The sequence below is a fragment of the Archocentrus centrarchus genome, chromosome 22 (genome assembly GCF_007364275.1).
Source record: "Archocentrus centrarchus isolate MPI-CPG fArcCen1 chromosome 22, fArcCen1, whole genome shotgun sequence".
Taxonomy (NCBI): Eukaryota; Metazoa; Chordata; class Actinopteri; order Cichliformes; family Cichlidae; genus Archocentrus; species Archocentrus centrarchus.
Window position 1 is genome coordinate 1,674,714 of NC_044367.1, and position 19,941 is coordinate 1,694,654.

General features: G+C 45.6%; 3 protein-coding genes across 5 annotated transcripts in view; all 3 read right to left on the minus strand.

Annotated features, from left to right (window-relative positions):
• The window catches only part of mipol1 (mirror-image polydactyly 1), a 50,693-nt gene extending 40,736 nt beyond the window's left edge, over positions 1-9,957 (minus strand). For both annotated transcript variants that reach the window (XM_030719327.1, XM_030719326.1), the window contains exons 1-2: positions 9,800-9,957; positions 3,599-3,687 (exon numbers count right to left, since the gene is read on the minus strand). In XM_030719327.1, the coding sequence (XP_030575187.1) occupies positions 3,599-3,608 (10 nt within the window). In that variant the 5' untranslated portion in view covers positions 3,609-3,687; positions 9,800-9,957. The remainder of the gene's footprint in view (positions 1-3,598; positions 3,688-9,799) is intronic.
• c22h5orf63 (chromosome 22 C5orf63 homolog) lies at positions 4,863-6,799 on the minus strand. The gene is made up of 3 exons (XM_030719328.1): positions 6,667-6,799; positions 5,383-5,439; positions 4,863-5,290 (listed from the first exon to the last, which is right to left on the minus strand). Exons 1-3 carry the CDS (start codon positions 6,670-6,672, stop codon positions 5,126-5,128), a joined length of 228 nt encoding a protein of 75 aa, XP_030575188.1. The 5' UTR covers positions 6,673-6,799; the 3' UTR covers positions 4,863-5,125.
• Positions 9,958-10,728: 771 nt separating the features above from the next.
• On the minus strand, positions 10,729-19,593 carry traf3 (TNF receptor-associated factor 3). 2 transcript variants are annotated; one of them, XM_030719632.1, is made up of 14 exons: positions 19,153-19,593; positions 14,817-14,967; positions 14,241-14,406; positions 13,987-14,038; positions 13,797-13,901; positions 13,550-13,684; positions 13,376-13,456; positions 13,196-13,270; positions 12,954-13,046; positions 12,734-12,874; positions 12,424-12,601; positions 11,904-12,247; positions 11,616-11,807; positions 10,729-11,509 (listed from the first exon to the last, which is right to left on the minus strand). In XM_030719632.1, exons 2-14 carry the CDS (start codon positions 14,962-14,964, stop codon positions 11,474-11,476), a joined length of 1,746 nt encoding a protein of 581 aa, XP_030575492.1. In that variant the 5' UTR covers positions 14,965-14,967; positions 19,153-19,593; the 3' UTR covers positions 10,729-11,473. The 2 variants fall into 2 exon arrangements, with proteins under 2 accessions (XP_030575492.1, XP_030575491.1); XM_030719631.1 differs by having other exon boundaries at positions 13,550-13,714; positions 19,153-19,503.
• Positions 19,594-19,941: the final 348 nt, after the last annotated feature.

Here is a 19,941-nt window from a genome sequence, read left to right on the forward strand (position 1 = left end):
TGTTCTCTGTGCAGGAATGTGTGTGTGTGTGTGTGTGTGTGTGTGTGTGTGTGTGTGTGTGTGTGTGTGTGTGTGTGTGTGTGTGTGTGTGTGTGTGTGTGTGTGCGCTCCTGCTTCACCTCCACAGCTGCTTCAAACATTTGGACTTTTTAAACATAAAAGCAGCTGAACTCTGTGAGCAGCTCTGGTGTGTGTGTGTGTGTGTGTGTGTGTGTGTGTGTGTGTGTGTGTGTGTGTGTGTGTGTGTGTGTGTGTAGTTTTCTATATATTCTATATATTTCTATATATTTTATTTTGACAGTGTGTTGCATCTCTGCCTGTAGTAACACTCCCTGCCTGCAGGTGGCGCCCCACGTTCCAAACTGCTGAACTCTTTGTCAAGTCAGACACATCATCCATGCCAGATTTACTGAAACCAAAATAAAATGTTTTTGTCTGGAAGCAGCTGGAATTATTACTTTAGCCGTTAACTCCATTCACTCCCGTTCATTACAGCGCCCCCTAGGGTGTGTGAGAGGAGAGAGTAGTACCCAGCGGTCTGAGTAAAGACGTCATACAGCAGCCAACGCACTGAGAGAATGAACATTAAGATTTACAATGCGACACAGAGAAACATATTCATAGGAAGCTGAAGCAGCCGGCACTTTGTGAAGATGGGAAGTGAAATGCAAACGCCGCTAATGTGACGCCCAGGCTGAGAATGTGACGGAGAGCTTCCTGCCATACAGACAGGAACAGACAGTCAAGGCCTGAAACTCATCATCTATTCCATCATCTTCAGGTGCTCCAGTCGACTTGAGCTGAAGGATCCAGGTGACTTCTGCCATTGGGTCGCACCTTCATTGTGTCCTTTATATGTCCTCAGTAACCTTTGACCTTACCAACCTCTGAGCATAGAGATCTACCTTCCTGACTGTTGCTCTAACGTTACACTTCCTGCTCTGAACATATGTGGAAGATCAGATCTGATGATGAAGAAGCAGTGTGGATTCTCTCTGCTTTAATAAAAGTAAAAGAAGCTGCTGCCCTCACCTCCTTGTGTTCAGCTCACTGCTGCCCCCTGCTGGCCTCCTCCTCTCCTGCAGCTGACCTTCATCACTTTTCTTCACTAAATCACAGAAAATAAAATTCTCTGTCAGGGTAATAAAGTCTTCCTGGAACCCTCAGCCTTATTTTAATTAAACACTGTGGGGTCTGGGTTACCCTGACCCTGCGTTTTCACAATATCTGAACTTTGCTCTCCAAAATCTGACCTATCACAGGACAAAGAACATAAAAACTGACACTGCAAGACCCAAACAGACTTTTTCTGCCAGACTTCATGTTACTCTTCTCATTACGGATGATGACCTGCGAGAGTTAAAAAGAAAATCTGCCCGCAGCTCTACAAACCATCAAATTTATCGCCTTATCAGATGGCCTTGTCTCTCCACAACCACTCAGAGCTCAGACTTTATTTTTAATTCTCTGTAAAACCAGAAATAAAAAATCTTTTACTCCATATTTCGGCTTCCATCCATCTGCTCCTGAATCGCTTCCACCACTCAAAACCTGCCTGATGATACAGGATATCCTTCTCCTGCTCATCATCATCAACATTCAGCTACACTTCTCGTTTTCATTAATCAGCAGCTCTGACTGCTTTCAGTACCTGCCACAGTGTTTGCATTATCATCATCATCATCATCATCATCATCACTGTGTGAGTGAAGCTCCTGGCACCACAGAAGAAGTAAACAGAGACACATATGGAGCCGCCGGGCGACTGAATACTGTGTTTGTTTCCTGCACAACTGTTTCACACACAGAGTTTGATCTGAGCGAGGACGCCGACAGACGACGGATTATCACGGAAGGGGGGTGGGGTGGGTTAAATTTAAAAAAAAAAAAAACTGTAGCTGCAGCTTTTCTTCTTCTGCTCAAATAATTCAAACACACTCTGTGTGTGCATTTTAAAGGACTCGATTAATCCTGACGACAATCAGCATTTCTAATATTTCTGTTTATCACAGGTAGATCAATCAATCAATAAATAATGGCTCCATCTCAGGTGAGATGATGCTGGAGGTAACATGACCATTGCCATGGTAACCAGTGATCGTGGCTGTCACTGATCTCCAGCAGGTTTCATCCTCTGTGTTAACATCAGCCTCTCAGCAACGCCTCACCGCAAACACAAAGTCCAAATATACCGATGTCCTCGAGACACATTTGCACAGCAGATTACTGAGCACTCTCAGTAACTGTGAGGAGGACGCGCTTCACAAGGAGCAGGACACTCTTGGTCCTCAGAGGACAGCTAAACCAATGGTGATAACGACCCGTTTGTTCCCGTAAGCAGAGGCAGTGCTCTGATGTGAAGAAGAACAGCTCCCCCTGGTGGATAAACATGCTGAGGGCCTCAGGCCGCTTGCCATCACGCTTACTGATCTTTGTGTCATAGACCTGCACATTTTAAGACTTTATTTCACTAAGAGGAAAACAAGTGTTTCTGACACGTTAGGATTCAATAAAGTCTGGATGATTTATTTTTTGGAATCAGGAAAAATGCACCAATCAAACTCAATGATTCTAAAGTCAAAATCATCAGCGTGTCAAACATAATGCTCGGGACACCCTGCGGAGAGGTCACCGCGATGGGTTTTGAGCGACCAGCAGTGACGGAGCCGCTTTTCTCCTTCACACTGTTTTCATGTGACTGACGTCTGAAACCTCACTCACACAGGCAGGTACGACCGCACAGCACGCTGCTGAGGGGCCACAGTTTAAACTACAGGACTCTAACCCTGAAGTACCTTGAGTATTAGTAGTGTTTACAGTAGTATCACCCATGTACATACGTAGTATCTGTAGTATTTACAGTAGTACTACCAGGTGCACACATGTAGTATCACTAGTATTTACAGTAGTACTACCAGGCGCACACATGTAGTATCACTAGTATTTACAGTAGTACTACCAGGCGCACACATGTAGTATCACTAGTATTTACAGAAGTACTACCAGGCGCACACATGTAGTATCACTAGTATTTACAGAAGTACTACCAGGCACACACATGTAGTATCACTAGTATTTACAGTAGTACTACCAGGCTCACACATGTAGTATCACTAGTATTTACAGTAGTACTACCAGGCGCACACATGTAGTATCACTAGTATTTACAGTAATACTACCAGGCGCACACATGTAGTATCACTAGCATTTACAGTAGTACTACCGGGTGCACACATATCAGTAATATTTACAGTAGTATTCCCGGGTGCACACATATAGTATCAGTAATATTTACAGTAGTATTCCCGGGTGCACATGTGTAGTATCAGTAATATTTACAGTAGTATTCCCGGGTGCACATGTGTAGTATCAGTAATATTTACAGTAGTATTACCGGGTGCACATGTGTAGTATCTGTAGTATTATTGGGTGCAGATGTGTAGTATCAGTAGTATTTACAGTAGTATTACAATGTACACAGGTAGTATCAGTAGTATTTACAGTAGTATTACGCGAGTACAGGGGTAGTATCAGTAGTATTTAAAGTAGTATTACGCGAGTACAGGGGTAGTATCAGTAGTATTTAAAGTAGTATTACCTGTGTACATGTCCACCAGGGAGTCCTGGAGCTCCTTGCTGGGGATCCATGTGGTCTGACTGGTCTGGGGACTCTCTGAACTCGTTTCACTGCAAACAAAAAAAAAACGCTGACATCAGGATCGCTGTCAGAGTCACCTGAGATCAGGGGGAGGAGCTAAAGGCCACCACAGCCACAGAATGAAATCTGACCACCAAAAGAGAGCCGCAAGGGAGCATCATGCAGAGAACCAGCTACATGGAACCATTTTTCTAGTTTTTGTTCCCACAGTGACACTGAGACAAAAACACACCTTTATCCTTTCAAACACCTGTAATCTTTATTGTTCTGGCTGTGTGACAGTTGAATGGAGTTCCTGCAGAGTCAGAACATTCATGAAACTCAGATTTGATACTTCCTGAATCCTCCTGGAGCAGAACGCCCTTTATGAACAAACTTGCTGTAGAGCAGAACCTCCAGAACCATCACACTGGTCTCCAGGCAGGCTGATCACATGACCTCAGGTCACATGCTTCCTGCTGCTGTCCAGGACCTGAACCTGAAACCAGGATCAGAACCAGGACCTGTCCATCAATAAAAATTGTTACATTTTGGTGACAGACTGAATCAATAATTTACTGATCAGCACGGGGCAGCTCAGAGAGGTACTGAAAACATTTTTATAGGTTTGATCGATTTTTCTGTCAATTTATGATTACTCAATTAGAACAGCTCAGAGTGCCCTCTGACCTTTTAAACAGGAAAGAAGCTGATTGGTCTTTCCTGATGTTTGGGTTGCTGACTCCATGGACTCAAGACAGCCAATCAAATGGCTCCTTTAAAGAACCAAAACACTGACTCAAATTGCGGGCAACGGATTGGTGGAGGGCAGGCAAGGCAGGATGGAGGATGGGCGGAGGACAGACGGTGGAGGACAGATGGGCGGAGGACAGACAGGTGGAGGGCAGACGGTGGAGGACAGGCAAGGATGGATGGAGGACGGACAGAGGATGGCGGAGGATGGATGGGTGGAGGACGACGCCTCCGGCTCAGTTAAACGTCACAGCTCACTGGCATCTAGATCATCCTCATCCTCACTTGATCAGATTACTGATTATTGATTTATCAGGTCTTACAAATTCTATCAAACCTGCCTGACAAATTATGGATTATTGAGTACCAATCAATCAGTCCTTACTTGAGTTGCTGCTGCAGCTCACCGATCTTCCTCTTCGCCCTCTGCAGAGCAAACTGAACGTCCGCTGCTCTGCCTGACGCCATCGACACACCTCCACACCTCCACCTGCCTGACAGCACACCAGAGGTCTCCACGGTGACCAAGTCACACGGACAAGTGGAAATGAGCTGTGATTGGCTTAGAGCTATGGGAAGGTTAAATATTGATGAGGTATTGGGATCAGGTTACTCAACAGAGCCAGGATCTGTTTCACTGATGTAACAGTAAAAGCTGCTCTGATTGGCTGTTTAAAGATGACACAGTGAAGCCACAGACTTATTGATCATTTGTATTTATTGATTATTTTCGAATTATTGGCTTTCGGTGTCCTGCAGCAGTTTATCCAGTAGGGCGGCATCCAGGCGGTGCTTCATGACAAACTGACCGTTCAGGTGAAACACAGGTATGTCCCACTTGTACCTGTCCCACCACAGCCGGTTCTCTGGGAGGCTGATGTCCACCTGCTGAAGAACCAGCTGACACACACACACGCACACAATTAATCAATAATCTCAGTTCAATTAACTCTGAACTTTATTAACAACAGTTTTTCTAATGAGCCCCTCACCCGGTGTCTGAATGGCTGCAGCTGCTCTTTTGCTTCATCACACAGAGGACACGGATCCTGTACAGAGCACAGTAATCTGATTACTCATATTGTAACAGATTACTCATGCTGTAATCTGGTTATTCACAGTGAATATGTTCACCTCTACCAAGCAGGTCATGTGACCAGTTTTAGGATTTCAGGACATATGTTTAACTTTTAAAAAATCCCAGATTTGGGGCTCGGGCTGATTTAGGAATTTTTTCAACACTGGTATCTCCAGAAAAACAAATCAGACTGGAACACATCGCCTGGATGCTCTCAGATCTCCTGGATCCAGGGACTCAGGCAAAGACATGAGGGACCTTTCAGCCTTGGTGGAGGTGTACGTACGTGTACACACACACACACACACACACACACACACACACACACACACGAGTCAGTTTATATTCTAAAGATGACTTGGGAACAGCAGGGAGGAAGAACCCCCATTTAACAGGAAGGCACAGGAAGGAAATAAAAGCATTTGATGCCAAGCTCAGACCAAACAGGAAGTGAAGTTGATGAGCAGCATGATTACATTTAAATCCCCGTCACATGACAGCTGATTAGCTGACCACAGATCCTCCTGACCACCAACAACAGTCAGAAACGGAGGAGGAGTCATCTTCACTTTTATACAGAAGGAGACAAAAAGGATTAAAGCTAGAGACATCAGAGGATTTCCTGTCACATGTGCTACATGATTCTGTGGACCAGACAGGAAGTTGTTCTCCTATTGATGGTTAGAGGAGAACCAAAGAACTTCACTCAGGGTGTGGTCTGAGCTCAGCATCAGGCAGAAGAAAATACTGATCGTATTAACACTCAGACAGCTGGACTCTTCCTGCTCATCTTCACCGATTCAGATCAAACTCAATGGACGCCCAGCAGGACGGAGTATAAACACCTCCCAGGTGGAAATTCACGCTGCTTAAACCAAACACCTGAGGACGTCATTTAAACATGTTCTATTATGCAGATGTGAAAAATCCAGCTGCCTGATGAGGGGCAGGAAGCTGTTCTATTGATCAGGGTGGATGAGACACTTCTGCACTGATCAGGGTGGATGAGAGATTTCTTTATTGATGGGGGTGGATGACAGGTTACTGATCAGGGTGTGGGCATTACCTTGGTGAACAGAGTGAGAGTGGGTAAAGTTTTAGTGGAAAACAGTCGCAGCTGCAGACCTGCAGGTCCACAGAAACTCTTCATCACAAACATTTCATCTGAGAACACAAAGACAGACACACTGTTACTGACCTGCATGCAGCCAGCCAATCAAAGGGCAGGAGACACCCTTACAGACAGCCGACCAATCACAGAGCAGCATGTCCTCACAGAGACCGATCACAGGTTCAGTAGGCTGTCCTCTGCGTTTTTGGCCGGTCGTGCATCAGTTGATTTTTGTAACCTGGAATGTTCGGCACAGCCGGTGCTGATGACAGGTGCGCGATCACATCGATCAGTGAGACAGCAGTGCCGCAATTCAAGCGACCCAAACAGGGCTGTGCAATTAATCCAATTTCAATTTCGGTTCCCAACGATCACAAGCGATCATTATTAAAATTATTTTGTCACATTACACTCTGCAAGTATACTTTTGATTTATGATTTATGCTGCAGTGTTGAGCCTTTGCAGGGCCTACAACATAACCTAAGTGGGCAGCGATGCCAGTGCTGACTTACTTTGACTTATGCCTGCTGGCTCTCTGGCCCTTTTTCAATCGACAGGGTGCCAGTGCCCGTATTTGAACCGTTCACCGGTTTTTGCACCATGAACGCACTCGGTGCTCGGCCGAAAAACGGGTTCAACTCGGGTCCCACAAGCTAGCTGGTCTCGAACCAAGAACGTGTGACGAAAGCGGCAGAAGGGCGTGACTCTGCCATCTCAATGTAAAGTTTTCTACTGCTATTTCACTGCATGGTGTGTATTACATGAGAAAAGCGATGCGATTTTCACGGCTGTGAATTAGGTTGGGCCCTAAGGCTGAACTTGCTGCTTTGGATCAGTTTACATCACAGATAAAAGGACGCAAAGTGCGTACTTGTCGTCTTGCTCATAATCGCTGTCTGTGTTTCCCTCTGTGCTGCACACAGATGCTGCAGTAGTTTTGTTTGGCCCTTAAAATGTGTTCGCGGCACAAGAAAGGGGAGCGTGTATGGCAGGCCGTTCTAACGTAAAATCCGTTTGTCTGACTATCCGTAATTACATTTCAGATATCTAAAACTGCATTTTGACTATCCAGAATGGCAATTTAAGATATCTACATTCTGACTAGTTAGAACAATAATTCAAGATATCTTCAATTACATTTTGACGAGTCAAAATTCCTTTGAAGAAATCTCAAATGACGTCACCGGATTCGTCATTTGACAGGTCACACATCCGTAATTTATGGCAGACCGTTTTAACATAAAATCCGATTCATCACAATTATATTCCAGATATCTGAAACTGATTTATGACTAGACGTATTAGTAAATTAAGATATCTCTAATTATATTTTGACTAGACAAAATACCTATTTGAGATATCTACAACTGAATTATGACTAGTCAGAAAGTTAATTTGAGATATCTCGTTTGTCATTCTGACTAGTCATAATTCTAATTAAAGATATCTTAAATGACACCATAATTTAAGATATCTTAAATGTATTTTTAGATAGGCGATAAATAGTTTTGACTAGTGCAAATTAAATTCTAGAAAGCAAATAATGACCAGGCAAAACTAAATTAGAGATATCTAAAACTGTAATTTTGACTAGTCAAAATTACAGTTTTAGATATCTCCAAATGAATTACAGACACAATTTTTGCGCTCGCCGCATATCCCATACTGAAGAGCTCTTCCTATAATGTTGCATTTTATTATAATTTTGTCTACTACGGCCAGCGCCATTGCAGTCACCTGAAATTTTACACAGGCAGTTGTTTGGACAGCTCAGTACAGCACAAGGGGGCTTACGCGCAATCGCTTAATTCAGATATCTGAAACATAATTTTGACTAGTCATAATTACGATACCTCCTCAACTAGTCACAAACTAGTTGAGGAGGTATCATGAAATTTTACACAAATGTTACCCTGCCAACCCTTATATGCAAAAGTTCAAAAAAGACATTAACACAAATTGTTCTTTTTGTAACTCCCACCCAGAAACAGTGGTTCATTTATTTTGGCATTGTTTACAGACCAAACAATTTTGGGGAGACTTCAGCAGACTTTTCATTGATCATCTCTTCCAAGATTTTGTTTTATGCTGGGAAAATGTTGTCTTTGGTTTTTATTATTATGGTAAGAAAGAAGGTAAATGTCGCTTCTTAATAAAGCTGATTTTGTTTCTGGCAAAATTCTTTATTCATAAAAGTAAATTCAGTAATAGAACCCCTTGTTTTGTCGTATTCAGAAAGGATATGGAACATTATTTTAAATTACTTGTTGATTCAACAAATCAAAAGGCTATCAAAACTTTAAATTTATGTTACACTTATAACTTTTTTCTTTAATGTAGATAACCCCTGGCTTACTTGGCTCATTTTTTTGTTTGTTTTTGTTTTCCTGTATACTTGTATTTCTGAAACTCAAATTCTTTTTTGCAAAAAAAACCCCCCAAAAAACTCTGTGGTCACTTTGCTTCCTGTTTGGTCCGCTTCACTTCCTGTACCCACGCCTGTGATGCCACCAGTTGGTCAGGAGCAGACTGCAGCGAGTCCAACAAATTGTGTTAGTGTCAGTGTGGTAATCGTAAAGCAGGCTTTAGGCTTCCTGACCTTTAACCTGTCACAATCTGTAATCCCCTGAGCTTGTTTTGTTCTTGTCTCCAGACTCACCTGGTCACACCTGAGCAACTGTAAACTTGCAGAATCACAGGAAGTAAAGACGAACAGTATGACTGAACCACCGTCTTCATCATCTCAGTTCATGATGAGAACACACACACACACACACACACACACACACACACACACACACACTTACAAACCAATCAGCGGTCTCCACTGTCAGTTACACCTGTCCAACAGGTAGACCCTGCTTCTTCCTGTCAGGTGATCATCAGCTGCTTCCTGTCTGAGCTGCATTTGTATAATGAGATTCATCACCTGAGCAGGTGCTTCGGCACAAAGTCATTTTTAAATGTATTTATATCTGATAGATTAGATTTTGTGTTTTCACAGAGAGCAATCCCCCTACTGTTTTTTTCTGTTTAATAATGTCTTGTTACTTTTAATTAACTAATTAATTGTTTTCAGTTAATTAAAGCTATCGATGACTTTACCTTTCAAAATAAGAGTGTTTACCGGTACGCTTCATGCTAGCTGTTAGCCTATTAGCTCCCCGCGGCTCTCCGGTTCCGTCTCCGGTTCTATAGCCGAAGCCGAGCTACACTTACCGGGTGGGACCGCGCAGCCCCGCTGGGTCCGGGCCCGGTTCTGTGTAATGGAGTCCGCGCGGCGGTTCTACCTCGGTTTGACACTGAAATTCGGAGTTGAAGCCCAAACTCGCAGCTGCTTCTTCTTCTGCGGTGACTGCCACTCCTTCTTCTACGGTTCAAAATAAACTAACGAGCCGCCGCTTCCTGTGAGCCGCGCCACCTGCCGTCTGCCGCCGCCTCTCCGGTTTGTGTCGGAGCGCGGCACTCGGTAAACACATCACTCCTGAACTCATCTTTCTCTTTCACATATTGATCACATACTGATGCAGGTGTTCTAATTTTCATCAGACTGAACTGGGAGGAGCTTTTAAATTCCTTCTTTGTGCTTTCTTCATTAACCTTGAACAGAAATCTGCCCCCTGACCTCTGCTTTGCGTCAGGCTCCTGTGCAGGTTTACCTGTAAAAGTGAACTGTCTATCCTACCTACAGGTGAAACAGTGAAAATAAACAAAGGTGTTTTTATCATCTGGAACTATAAAATCTCCCCCAGACATGGACACTGGGGGTAAATATAACTGAAGTCCTTCATGGTTCAGCCAGTGCGTTCATATAGTTTCCTCTGGAGCCTCTCTTTGCTTCAGTGTGGAGTCCATCATTGAACTGAAATCTATAATAATCATTTCAGTCTTTGATCTGTTGAACTGAAGTTTGGACAGCTGACAGCCTCACCAGAACCTGCAGCCTTTGAGATGTCTTCGCATACATCGGAGTGCGACACCAGAGTCAAAGATCCTGCCGCGGCAGCAACACTGAGTCAAAACCACCGAGTGATGTCGCGGCAGCTGATTTCCTTTATGGATAACTTCATTGGAGACCATAAAGGAGGAAGTCTCTGTTCAGCTGAGCAGAAAAACTTTGATTCTTCACAACAAATGAGTCGTTTGTTTTCTGTCAGTTTTTATTTCCACACAAACATTCAAAACTTTCAAAGTGTGCAAATGAACCAAACAACTCACAAGAATTCTGTCGATGCTTGGAAACCCACCGCAGCCACAGAGGAGAAAATAAAAGGACATCTTTGTTTTATTATCACAGGACACTCTGAGCTACCAGAACGTTGTCCTGTTTAAAAGCCTGAAAAGTCGCACTGAAAGATGTCTATCATTTCCTGCAGCAGCTTCTTCTACTTCAACATCACAGTTTCACTGGTCCCGCCCACTTAAGATAAAACTGTACTACCATCCTCACTAACTGCTCTTCACTTTACCAGGATCAGTTTCAGCTGGTCATAACTAGTTTTCTGAGCCACTCTGTGGGTGTGGTGGATTTCCCAGCATGCCTCTGTAAACGTGTAATACCAGGAAGTAAAGCTCGATGCACAGCATCAGTAATGAGCAGCAACAATGTCCTCATTGTGGCGGCCATGTTGGCTCTGAGTTCTGTCACCACGGTGACACTGATCCATTCACACACGCACACACGGACACACACACAATTCTGTAGTCCATCAGCCAATCAGAACAGGATTGTCCTTCCAGTCTATAAAGTTCACTCTGATTGGCTGCTTCCTGTCTCCTCCTCGTCTTCTTCTGTTGGGGCTGCTCTCAGCTGGGCAAGCCTCCATCTCTGGTCCTTCCCATTATCCTTTGCTCTGCCAGGTGCAGACTGGTAACATCAGTCAGATCACATGGTCACAGCTCAGGAAGGTCAGAGGTATCCACGGTAACCTGCCGGTTAAACCAATCAGCACAGGTTAAACTCTTCATCAATCAACTGAGACAGGGTGTGGTCCCTGACCTGCAGGAAACGTGCCCCACCCCAACACACACACACCTTGATGAAGATGGTGTCATCTTTGATGTAGGACCCGGCCTCCAGGACGCTCTGAGACACAAACAGCGGGCAGCCGGAGGCGATGTTCATCTCGGCCACCGGACGTCGGAAGCTGCTGCTGTTCGGGTCCGGTTTGAAGGCGTCACCCAGGTGCTTCCTGGAGGGACCCTGGTCCATCAGCATGAGGGTCACCTGACAGAGACAGACCGCATCAGAACACAATGTTCATGCTTCTGCTGATGACACGGTGAGCAACCTGTGGTTAATTACACGGGAAGTCAGGGGTACCTTCTGTTTAAAGGGCCAGGGCAGCAGGGCGTCGTACTCGCCCCTCATCACCACAAAGAACAACGACAGGTGGGTCCCCTTGCCCATGCCGTCTCCGTTCAGGTAGACTCGAGCGCACATCTTGTACCCGAAATATCCGGTGTAAAATGGCTGCGAGTACAGCGACAGCGTCTTCGCTGCCACTGCTTCCTGTTTCCGTCTCTTGTAGTCGCGGATCTTCCAGATTAGAGTCCCGTTGTAGCTCGCCGTCTCCAGCACTTGGAAGCGCAGGTCCATGTCAGCCAGTCGGACCTCGTGGACACTCAGCATGTCATCATGGCGATTCAGCTGAGCCTCCAGGGACGCTGAAAAGAAAAGAATGTTCATGAGTTGGTTATTGATTATTGATCGATTGTCCCTTTAGACCTCTATAACTTGCCCTAAAACGCTGCAGCTGGTTCCCCAGCCTCTGCAGCCAGACGCCCTGTACTCTACAACCCATCCCAGACCACTGAAAGGACTTCAGAGAGCTGGTTCTAACCCAGTGTGTGTGTTGTGGCTCCAGATCCACCGCGTCCTCCTTGTTCCAGAGCGGCAAGCCTCGTCCGTACACCCTCCAGTGTTCCTCGTAGGCTCTCCACCTCATCTCTGAGCAGACGTAGAGAACAAAGCTCCAGCTCCACCTCCAGCAGCTTCTCTGAATGAGAGCTCATCAGTTTCTGTGGAGAGAGGGGAGATTAACCTCACGAGCATGTCTTTGGAGTGTGGGAGGAACTTACACAACCGCGGGGAGATCAAATACTCCACCAACGTGCCACTTCTATGTAACTGCTCAGCAGAAGCGGTAGTACCTGCATGGTGGCGAGTTTCTGCTCCATCTGTCGGTTCTTCTCCCTCAGCTCTTCATTCTGGTTCTCCAGCTCAGACAGTCGGCTGCTGAGAGCAGGAAGCACCTTGTACCGCTCCATCAGCTCACCTTTCACATCCTCCACCTGGAAACAGACCGCTCAGGTGAGTTCACGCCACACCTTCTGAGGAAACCGCAACACTTTAATGAATCACCATGGTTACCTTGTTCTCTAATGACAGGTTCCTGTTGGCCATCATCTTCAGGTGTTCAGCTGCAAAGGTGGACTCATGCTGCCTCATGTCCTGGTTCAAACCCTGAAAAGCAGCACACACAGTAAATGCAGGATACACAGTATGAAGTATAAATACAGGAGTATAACTGCAGTAACTGTGGCATATAAGTCACACTCTCCCACATGTTTAGTGAGAAGAATGAGGAGGAGAATATGATGATGGAGAGTTACCTTGAACGTGCAGCCATAGCGGTGGAACTGACAGCTGACCTGAGCTTTGGGACAGTCGTGCTGGTGGCTGGAAAGCTGAAACAGCACAATATCAATGCATCAATCACTGTGATCAGTACTGGCAGCAGAAAAGATGAAACCTGAAAAGTGTAGGTGTTTCAGGATAAACTGGCTCAGCACCTCGCTCCGGGGCAGGGAGGTGAAGGAGCAATGGTTGGGACACGTCACAGGGAACGCCGGACAAACTGTCTCTTTGTGTTTCTGAAAACAGTTAAAAAAAAATCTTCATTTTTAACAAAAATCACCAAAAAAAAAAAAAACAAGAAGAAGAAACCAAAAGCTTTCCCAGCTCACCTGCAGGTCCGTCAGAGGCATCTTGGTGTTGCAGAACTCGCAGGTGGTCTCTCTGTGTTTGCACTTCCAGCTCAGGTGGTCGGGAATCTCCTTTCTCATCATCCTCTCTTTACATTTTCCCAGCGGACAGGGAACCTCGAAGAACGGACACACATTCAGGTGATCCTGCAGACACACAGGTGAGACAGGTGCTGTTTTATTCAGAGCAGCCAATCAAACAGTGGGATTCTCAGGTGTTTGTACTCACAGGTATCTGCTGCAGACTGATCTGCTCCTGACAGCCGTTAGCCTCACTGCGACAGTAAACCTTCAGCGCCATGATTTCCCGATGGCAGCAAACGTCTCTGAAGATCTAAAACACAAACCACAGTTTGATCAATCACTAATCAATCAATAAAGACAAAATGACCTGTACTGTGACTTCACTTCCTACCTACCTTATCTCTGAACAGAGGCTCCATGTCAGCTGGACACACCGGGTTTGGATGACTGCAGGAGAGAGGACACCAAGTTAAACAGTGACACCTGGAGGGTAGAGCAAGAACTGCAGCTGCCCATCACACGACTTGCAGCCAATCAGACCAAATCAGCATAACCACCTCAGAGGGCGTCACCATCAAACTAACAGCCAAAATCTGCAGAGTGAAAATGTTTCATGTGGAAGTTGCCTATCTACCTGTGTGCGTCTCACCTGAGGATGTCGCTGATGCAGCTCTGACAGAAGCGGTGTCCACACTCGGTCTGGCGGGGCTGACACAGGACCAGCCTGCAGGCCTCGCAGCAGTATTTGGCTTCTGGAGTTTCTACAAAGTGATCTCTGAAGCCTCCATGAATAGGCAGGAAGCCTGCGGGCACACCTGAACACACACCTGAGGTCAGAGATGCACTTGAGGGAACCTGTCTACAGCCTCAAGGAGGATTCACACACTGCAAACTTCAACACCCAGAAAAAGTCACAAATAAATAAACTGATGTGTTAATGAACATTTCAAATCATCCAATCAAGACGCATTGATTCAAACTCTCCAGTGCTACTTCTGACCAATCAAATCACATTATGAAAACATGCAGAGAGCAAGGTGGCCAATCAGACTGAACAAAGTTAGCAACAGGGAGCTAACAGCTAATCAAAATGTGGTTAACTGTGCTCGTCAGTGATTGGCTGATGTCACTATGACACTTTCACCACATCATACTTTTAAGTTCTGAAGACACAAGTGAATTCTCCTTAAGAAGCATTTATTCTGAAACTCTCTGATGGTATTACCTTGCTGACCAACAGGCTCGCTTGGAGGCCACAGATTGGTTTGGCGGTGAGAGGGTGGGGCTGCCGAGAGGGGCGAGATAAGGGAGGGCGCCACCTGCTGGAGGGGAATCTGCACCTCCCTGCCGTCAGCACTCCTCCCTGCGGACATGACCTGAGGAAACATGAAACAAAACATTAAAACCCAACCTTTGATTCTGTTTGAACAATGAATCCAGTTTGCACATGCTCAGTGGAGTTCAGCGAGGGGCGTGGCCTAAAAATAAGAAACTGGACCAGTCACATATTCATCTGAGGTTTAACTAGAAAATGCAGTGAAGGAGAGGAGGCAGCGAGTTCAAAGATCCAGTGTCATCTCGAGTCGTTCAGACCAGTAAAACCCACCAACCTGCCATCTCTAACTTGAAAGTATTTACTTGAAATTTCCACTTAACTCCAAATTTTACTAACTCCAAATTTCAGGTTATGGATGACATTTTCTTTCAGTGGCATCCATAAGAACTAGTAAATAACAACCTAAAGGTTTCCCTTTCTTTCAGTGTTAAGAAGCTCAACAAAACAGCCTGAGACATTTCCAGATGGTCTCAGAGCCTCCACCTTCAGTCAGTCTGATGTCACAGTTGGTCCTCAGGCTAACCACCTTATTGGTTATTGGCGACGAGATAGACACCGATCTCAGCTCGGATGCTCATGATGTCAAAGTGAAAGTCCAAAGATTAGTTGGTCTTTGGCTGAACACCTTACACTGGGAAAGCCCTCAGGTGTACCAGATCCTTCAGGTGGACCTGATCCCTCAGCAGTTTGGATCTGGCTGAACATCTGACAGGTTCAACTTCAACATCCAGTAAGTGACTGGGAACCTCTTTAAGACTGTTTTCCTCAAACGGGTCTGACATGTTGACATTCACAGTTCTTCCATTCAGGTTTTCATTGATCCTTTAAAAAGGGTCATGTACATCCTCACTTGATAGTTAAATGGTCCACTGATCTTTAACCCTACACAGTAAATTTTGGTTACTTCCTCTGATGGTTCGAGCAGCCACACGTGTTAATCTGAATGTTAAAACACAGGAACAAATAAACATTTTGATACTGAACCACGAATCCCCCCAAACCCTAACTGTGAGTCACAATGTAAATAATTTCTGTTAAGTATGGCAGAAAATGACTCATGATCATTTTTACTGTGTACTGTAACTAAGGTTTGTTTGTGATGGTTTAACTCCAGTCATCTGATCTGATGTGATTGACACGTGTAGGTTTTAAGCGTGTAATGCTTCCTAAATGTCCACGATGGAAATAAAGTGATCTTGCGGATTACTCGGTGCTCCTTACTGGTTCTTCCTGTAAACATAGTCTCACGGTCCTAACTCATACATGTGTTAATCTGTGAGATGTAGTGGAATTAAAATCAATCACTTGATTGAGCAGCGAACAGTATGAAGATTGGCAGTCTGCAGCAGTGCAGAGCTGAAACAGATCTGTGTGATGGAGGTTTTACGATCATCTGGAGATTTGACTGTTTGTGCTGCGTGACCGCCACACATCCTGTAGAAACCGATTTGTGAGGCAGTGCGGGAAAATCTGGCCAAACATGCAAACCGAGAATCACGGCTGCCCGTCAGAGACACAATGAGGAACAACTGGACTTTCCAACGTTTGTTATCGTAACTTCACTGTCTGCACATCTCTCTCCAAACTAAAAATGTGGTTTACAAACAGTTTCTGATGTAAACGGCAAATCCTCGTCCAGCAAACCTCTCGGCTCTGCGGGGAAACCCGCTCACTGCAGCCTCACAAACCTGGCAGCGCCGCCTGGACAGTCAGCCAATGAAAGCTGCTTCTTCAGCAAAGCTGCAGACTTCTGTTTGACCTGTGGTGATGACGCTGTGCAGACTGTGACCGGTGGGTTTTTGTAAAGCTGGTGGAGTTTTTAATCATTTACTAACACGCTCCAGGTGAGTATTTACCTGTCTGCATCATTACTAAACCACAGAAATTGAAAGTGTGGACACGGTTTGACATCAGGAGGTTAAAAATTCACAGAAGCTAAACAGAAATCACTGAAATCTGTGTTTTTGCAGGTTAATCTACAAGTTTAACATTTTAGGAATCATTAAAAAGTGAAAAAGAAAAATTTTGAGCCAAATAAATTCAGGAAGAGGATCAAAACAGCACCTTAAAGACGCAGGAATTCTGGGAAATTTCAGAAGCATCAGGTCAGCTGACACGTGAAAAACTGAAGTGAGCATTTTCATGACCTCACACACAGCTGTGACCTTTAACCTCCACACACACACAGAAACAGAAACACATACTTCCTGTCAGGGATGCTGGGGACTTTTCCATCAACTGCATCTCTCACACACACACACACAGTCCTCTCTCTGCGAGGACGCTCGGACACAGACAAACTAATACCTTTCAAAATAAAAGCACTGAATGAGTCAGTGGCATTCTAACAGATTTCCTGTTGGGTCAGACGTTACACTTAGATCAAAAGCTTCTGACTGATCTGTGATCTGGACCTGACAGACATGTGATGTCACACCTGTGGTTAACGTGTGCTGCTGAGACAACAGGAAGCAGGTGACTGCAGTCATGACTGAGCACTTCTCAGAAAGAGAAACTGGAAGGATTCAGTTCATCAGAGGGGTTTTCCTCATAGCAGCTGATGAAGGATTAGTCACCTGATAACATCAGTCTGAACCCCAGCAGGGGGCGTCTGTGGGGCAGGTGTGTTATGGAGCCGTGCTACTGGAGGACGAGCTCTGCTGGAATAAGAAAGATGGCATCTGGATGGCAGCAGATGTTGCTCCTAAACCTGGAGACATGGTTCAGGATTAATAGGGCCCTCACAGCCGTCCCTGTGACCCCTGCCATGCGCACTAATGCCCCCCCATACCATCAGGGATGCTGCTTTAAATTGTGCGATCTAAACACGGTCCAAACACGGTCCCTCTGCCTGACATGAAATGAACAAACATCCTGAAGCGAAGCTGAAGATTGGAGCTCTTTCTGCGGAGTCTGAATGAGGAAGGAGCAGTCTGCCCTCCTCCTCCTCACCATCATCACCATCTGCTGAGCTAAACACACCATCAGAGACACTTCGAACGTAAATCTCAGTCATTTTACATTTTATTTTGGGGCTGTCCAAACACCTGCCCAGGTGTGTTTCAAAGTGTCCGTAATGTGGTGAGTTTCAGTGAGCTCGTTCTCATGTGCTGTGGGTTCTTTGTCTATTTTTCTGCAGTATTCTGTTCTCAACAAACCAATAATGACATTGTGTTAACATCTGTTTCTTCCAGATGTTTGCTGGTGTTTCGTCAGCTGGATCCACTCAGGCCAAAGGCTTTACTGTCTTTTAAGCACTATAACGCTTGCTGCTTCTGTCAGAGGTCAGAGTTCAATCTCACGGCTCCTACAGGATCTGGATCACCGTCCTTACTCCAAATATGAAGGTGTTTTTTAGGCTCCGCCCCCTGAACATTCTGAGTGTCAGGTTAAAGGTGAGCCAGCAGCTGCAGAGGCCTTTGACTGAGATAGACATGTAAAACATCAAAGGTTTTTCATCCAATGAGGAGGTTTTGTTCTCCGAGTCTCCGTTTTTTCTGGGATCTGCTGCTTCAGGATGGAGGCTCCTCTCAGAACCTCTGCATCACCTGTGTGTACAGATGTTCCCACCTAGATGAAGGTTTGTTCTGCCAGCTGACAACCAGGTGCTCTCTGACAGGTGAGCTGAAGGTGAAACTAACCCGACGTGTTCAAATGGGAAACCACCTGGAAAACCACAGCTCTCACCTGACGGCACCTGAGGAGTACTTTTGAGTATTTTCCCTGCCGTATCACTGATTACTCCTGACAGTACTGTGGTATTTACAAACAGAAGTTTTACTGTAGTACCTGAAACGTAACACACCTGTCTTGTTAACCTTCTGATCACCTTAAACGTCAGATTTTTATCACCACACACGATGATCAATAACACAAACTGATCCGCGGATCACATAAGAACAATAGAGGTGAATGACTGAGATCGTTCTCTCTGAGCTCGATTCTTCAGGTCTGACTGTAGTTTTTAGTTCTGTTGCTCTCATCAGGTATTGATCATGTTACCGATCGCGTTATTGATCCGTTTGGAGCGGATGTAAACACACGGAGCTAATCAGGCTAGCGGTTAGCTCCGTTAGCTCCGTGTGTGATCAATAACGGTTATTTTCATGTAAACACAGCTAGCTGTAGCATCTCCAGCTCGCTAACACGGCTAACATGTTCCAACCGCTGCTTCTGCTGTGGCTCTAATCTGGTCTTTATTCTGTTCCTGCTCTCTCGGACTCACATGAATCTCCTCCGCAGGCCACAGCTCCTCAGGACTCCTCAGGACTCCCCGGGACCTCCTTTTCGGCGGCTCCTCTCCGCGGGATTCAAACCGTCAACCTGCTACTGTCTCGGAACCTCGGGGCCTGGGACGGACTCCTCATGGTCCAGCTTCGGGTTCAGGTCTCCGTGTCGTGCGGTCTGTGTGAGGCGGACGGAGCTGGGATCAGTTCAGAGATCCAGCAGCAGGACGGGGCTGAACACACTGGAAACCCCCTCCGCTGCTTCCGCCCAGGAAATCCCCCAGCTGCCCGGAGCGTGCAGATCGGTCCACCGGGGGGCGCTGTTTCCAGCACAGCGGAACAGAAGCTGAAGGTTCTCAGTGACCCGTCAGTATCGGTGACAGGTGCTCCCAGCACAGGTGGCCGTTCATGATGAAGCTTTCTTTAAAATAAAGCCAGATTTCTGTCATAAAACTACAGCAGAGGAGGTACCAGCTGAACCATCATCACCATGTTTCCTCAGGGAGGCAGAGGAGGACAAGAAGAGCTTGAAAAAACAAATGTATAATCAGCCAATCACATTACAGCAATCTCACGGTAAGGAACACCTGCTGACCATCAGAATGAGGAAGAAAGACTTTGAATGTGGTTGTTGGTCTGAGTGTTTTAGAAATTGCTGATCTGCTGGGATTTTCCCAGGCCTGAAACAGAAGACTCAAGAGAGCAGCAACTTTCTTGTTGAGGTCAGAGAAGAAAGGACACTCGTTGCAATAAAGGTTTGCAGAAGGGCATCTCTGGACCTTGAAGCA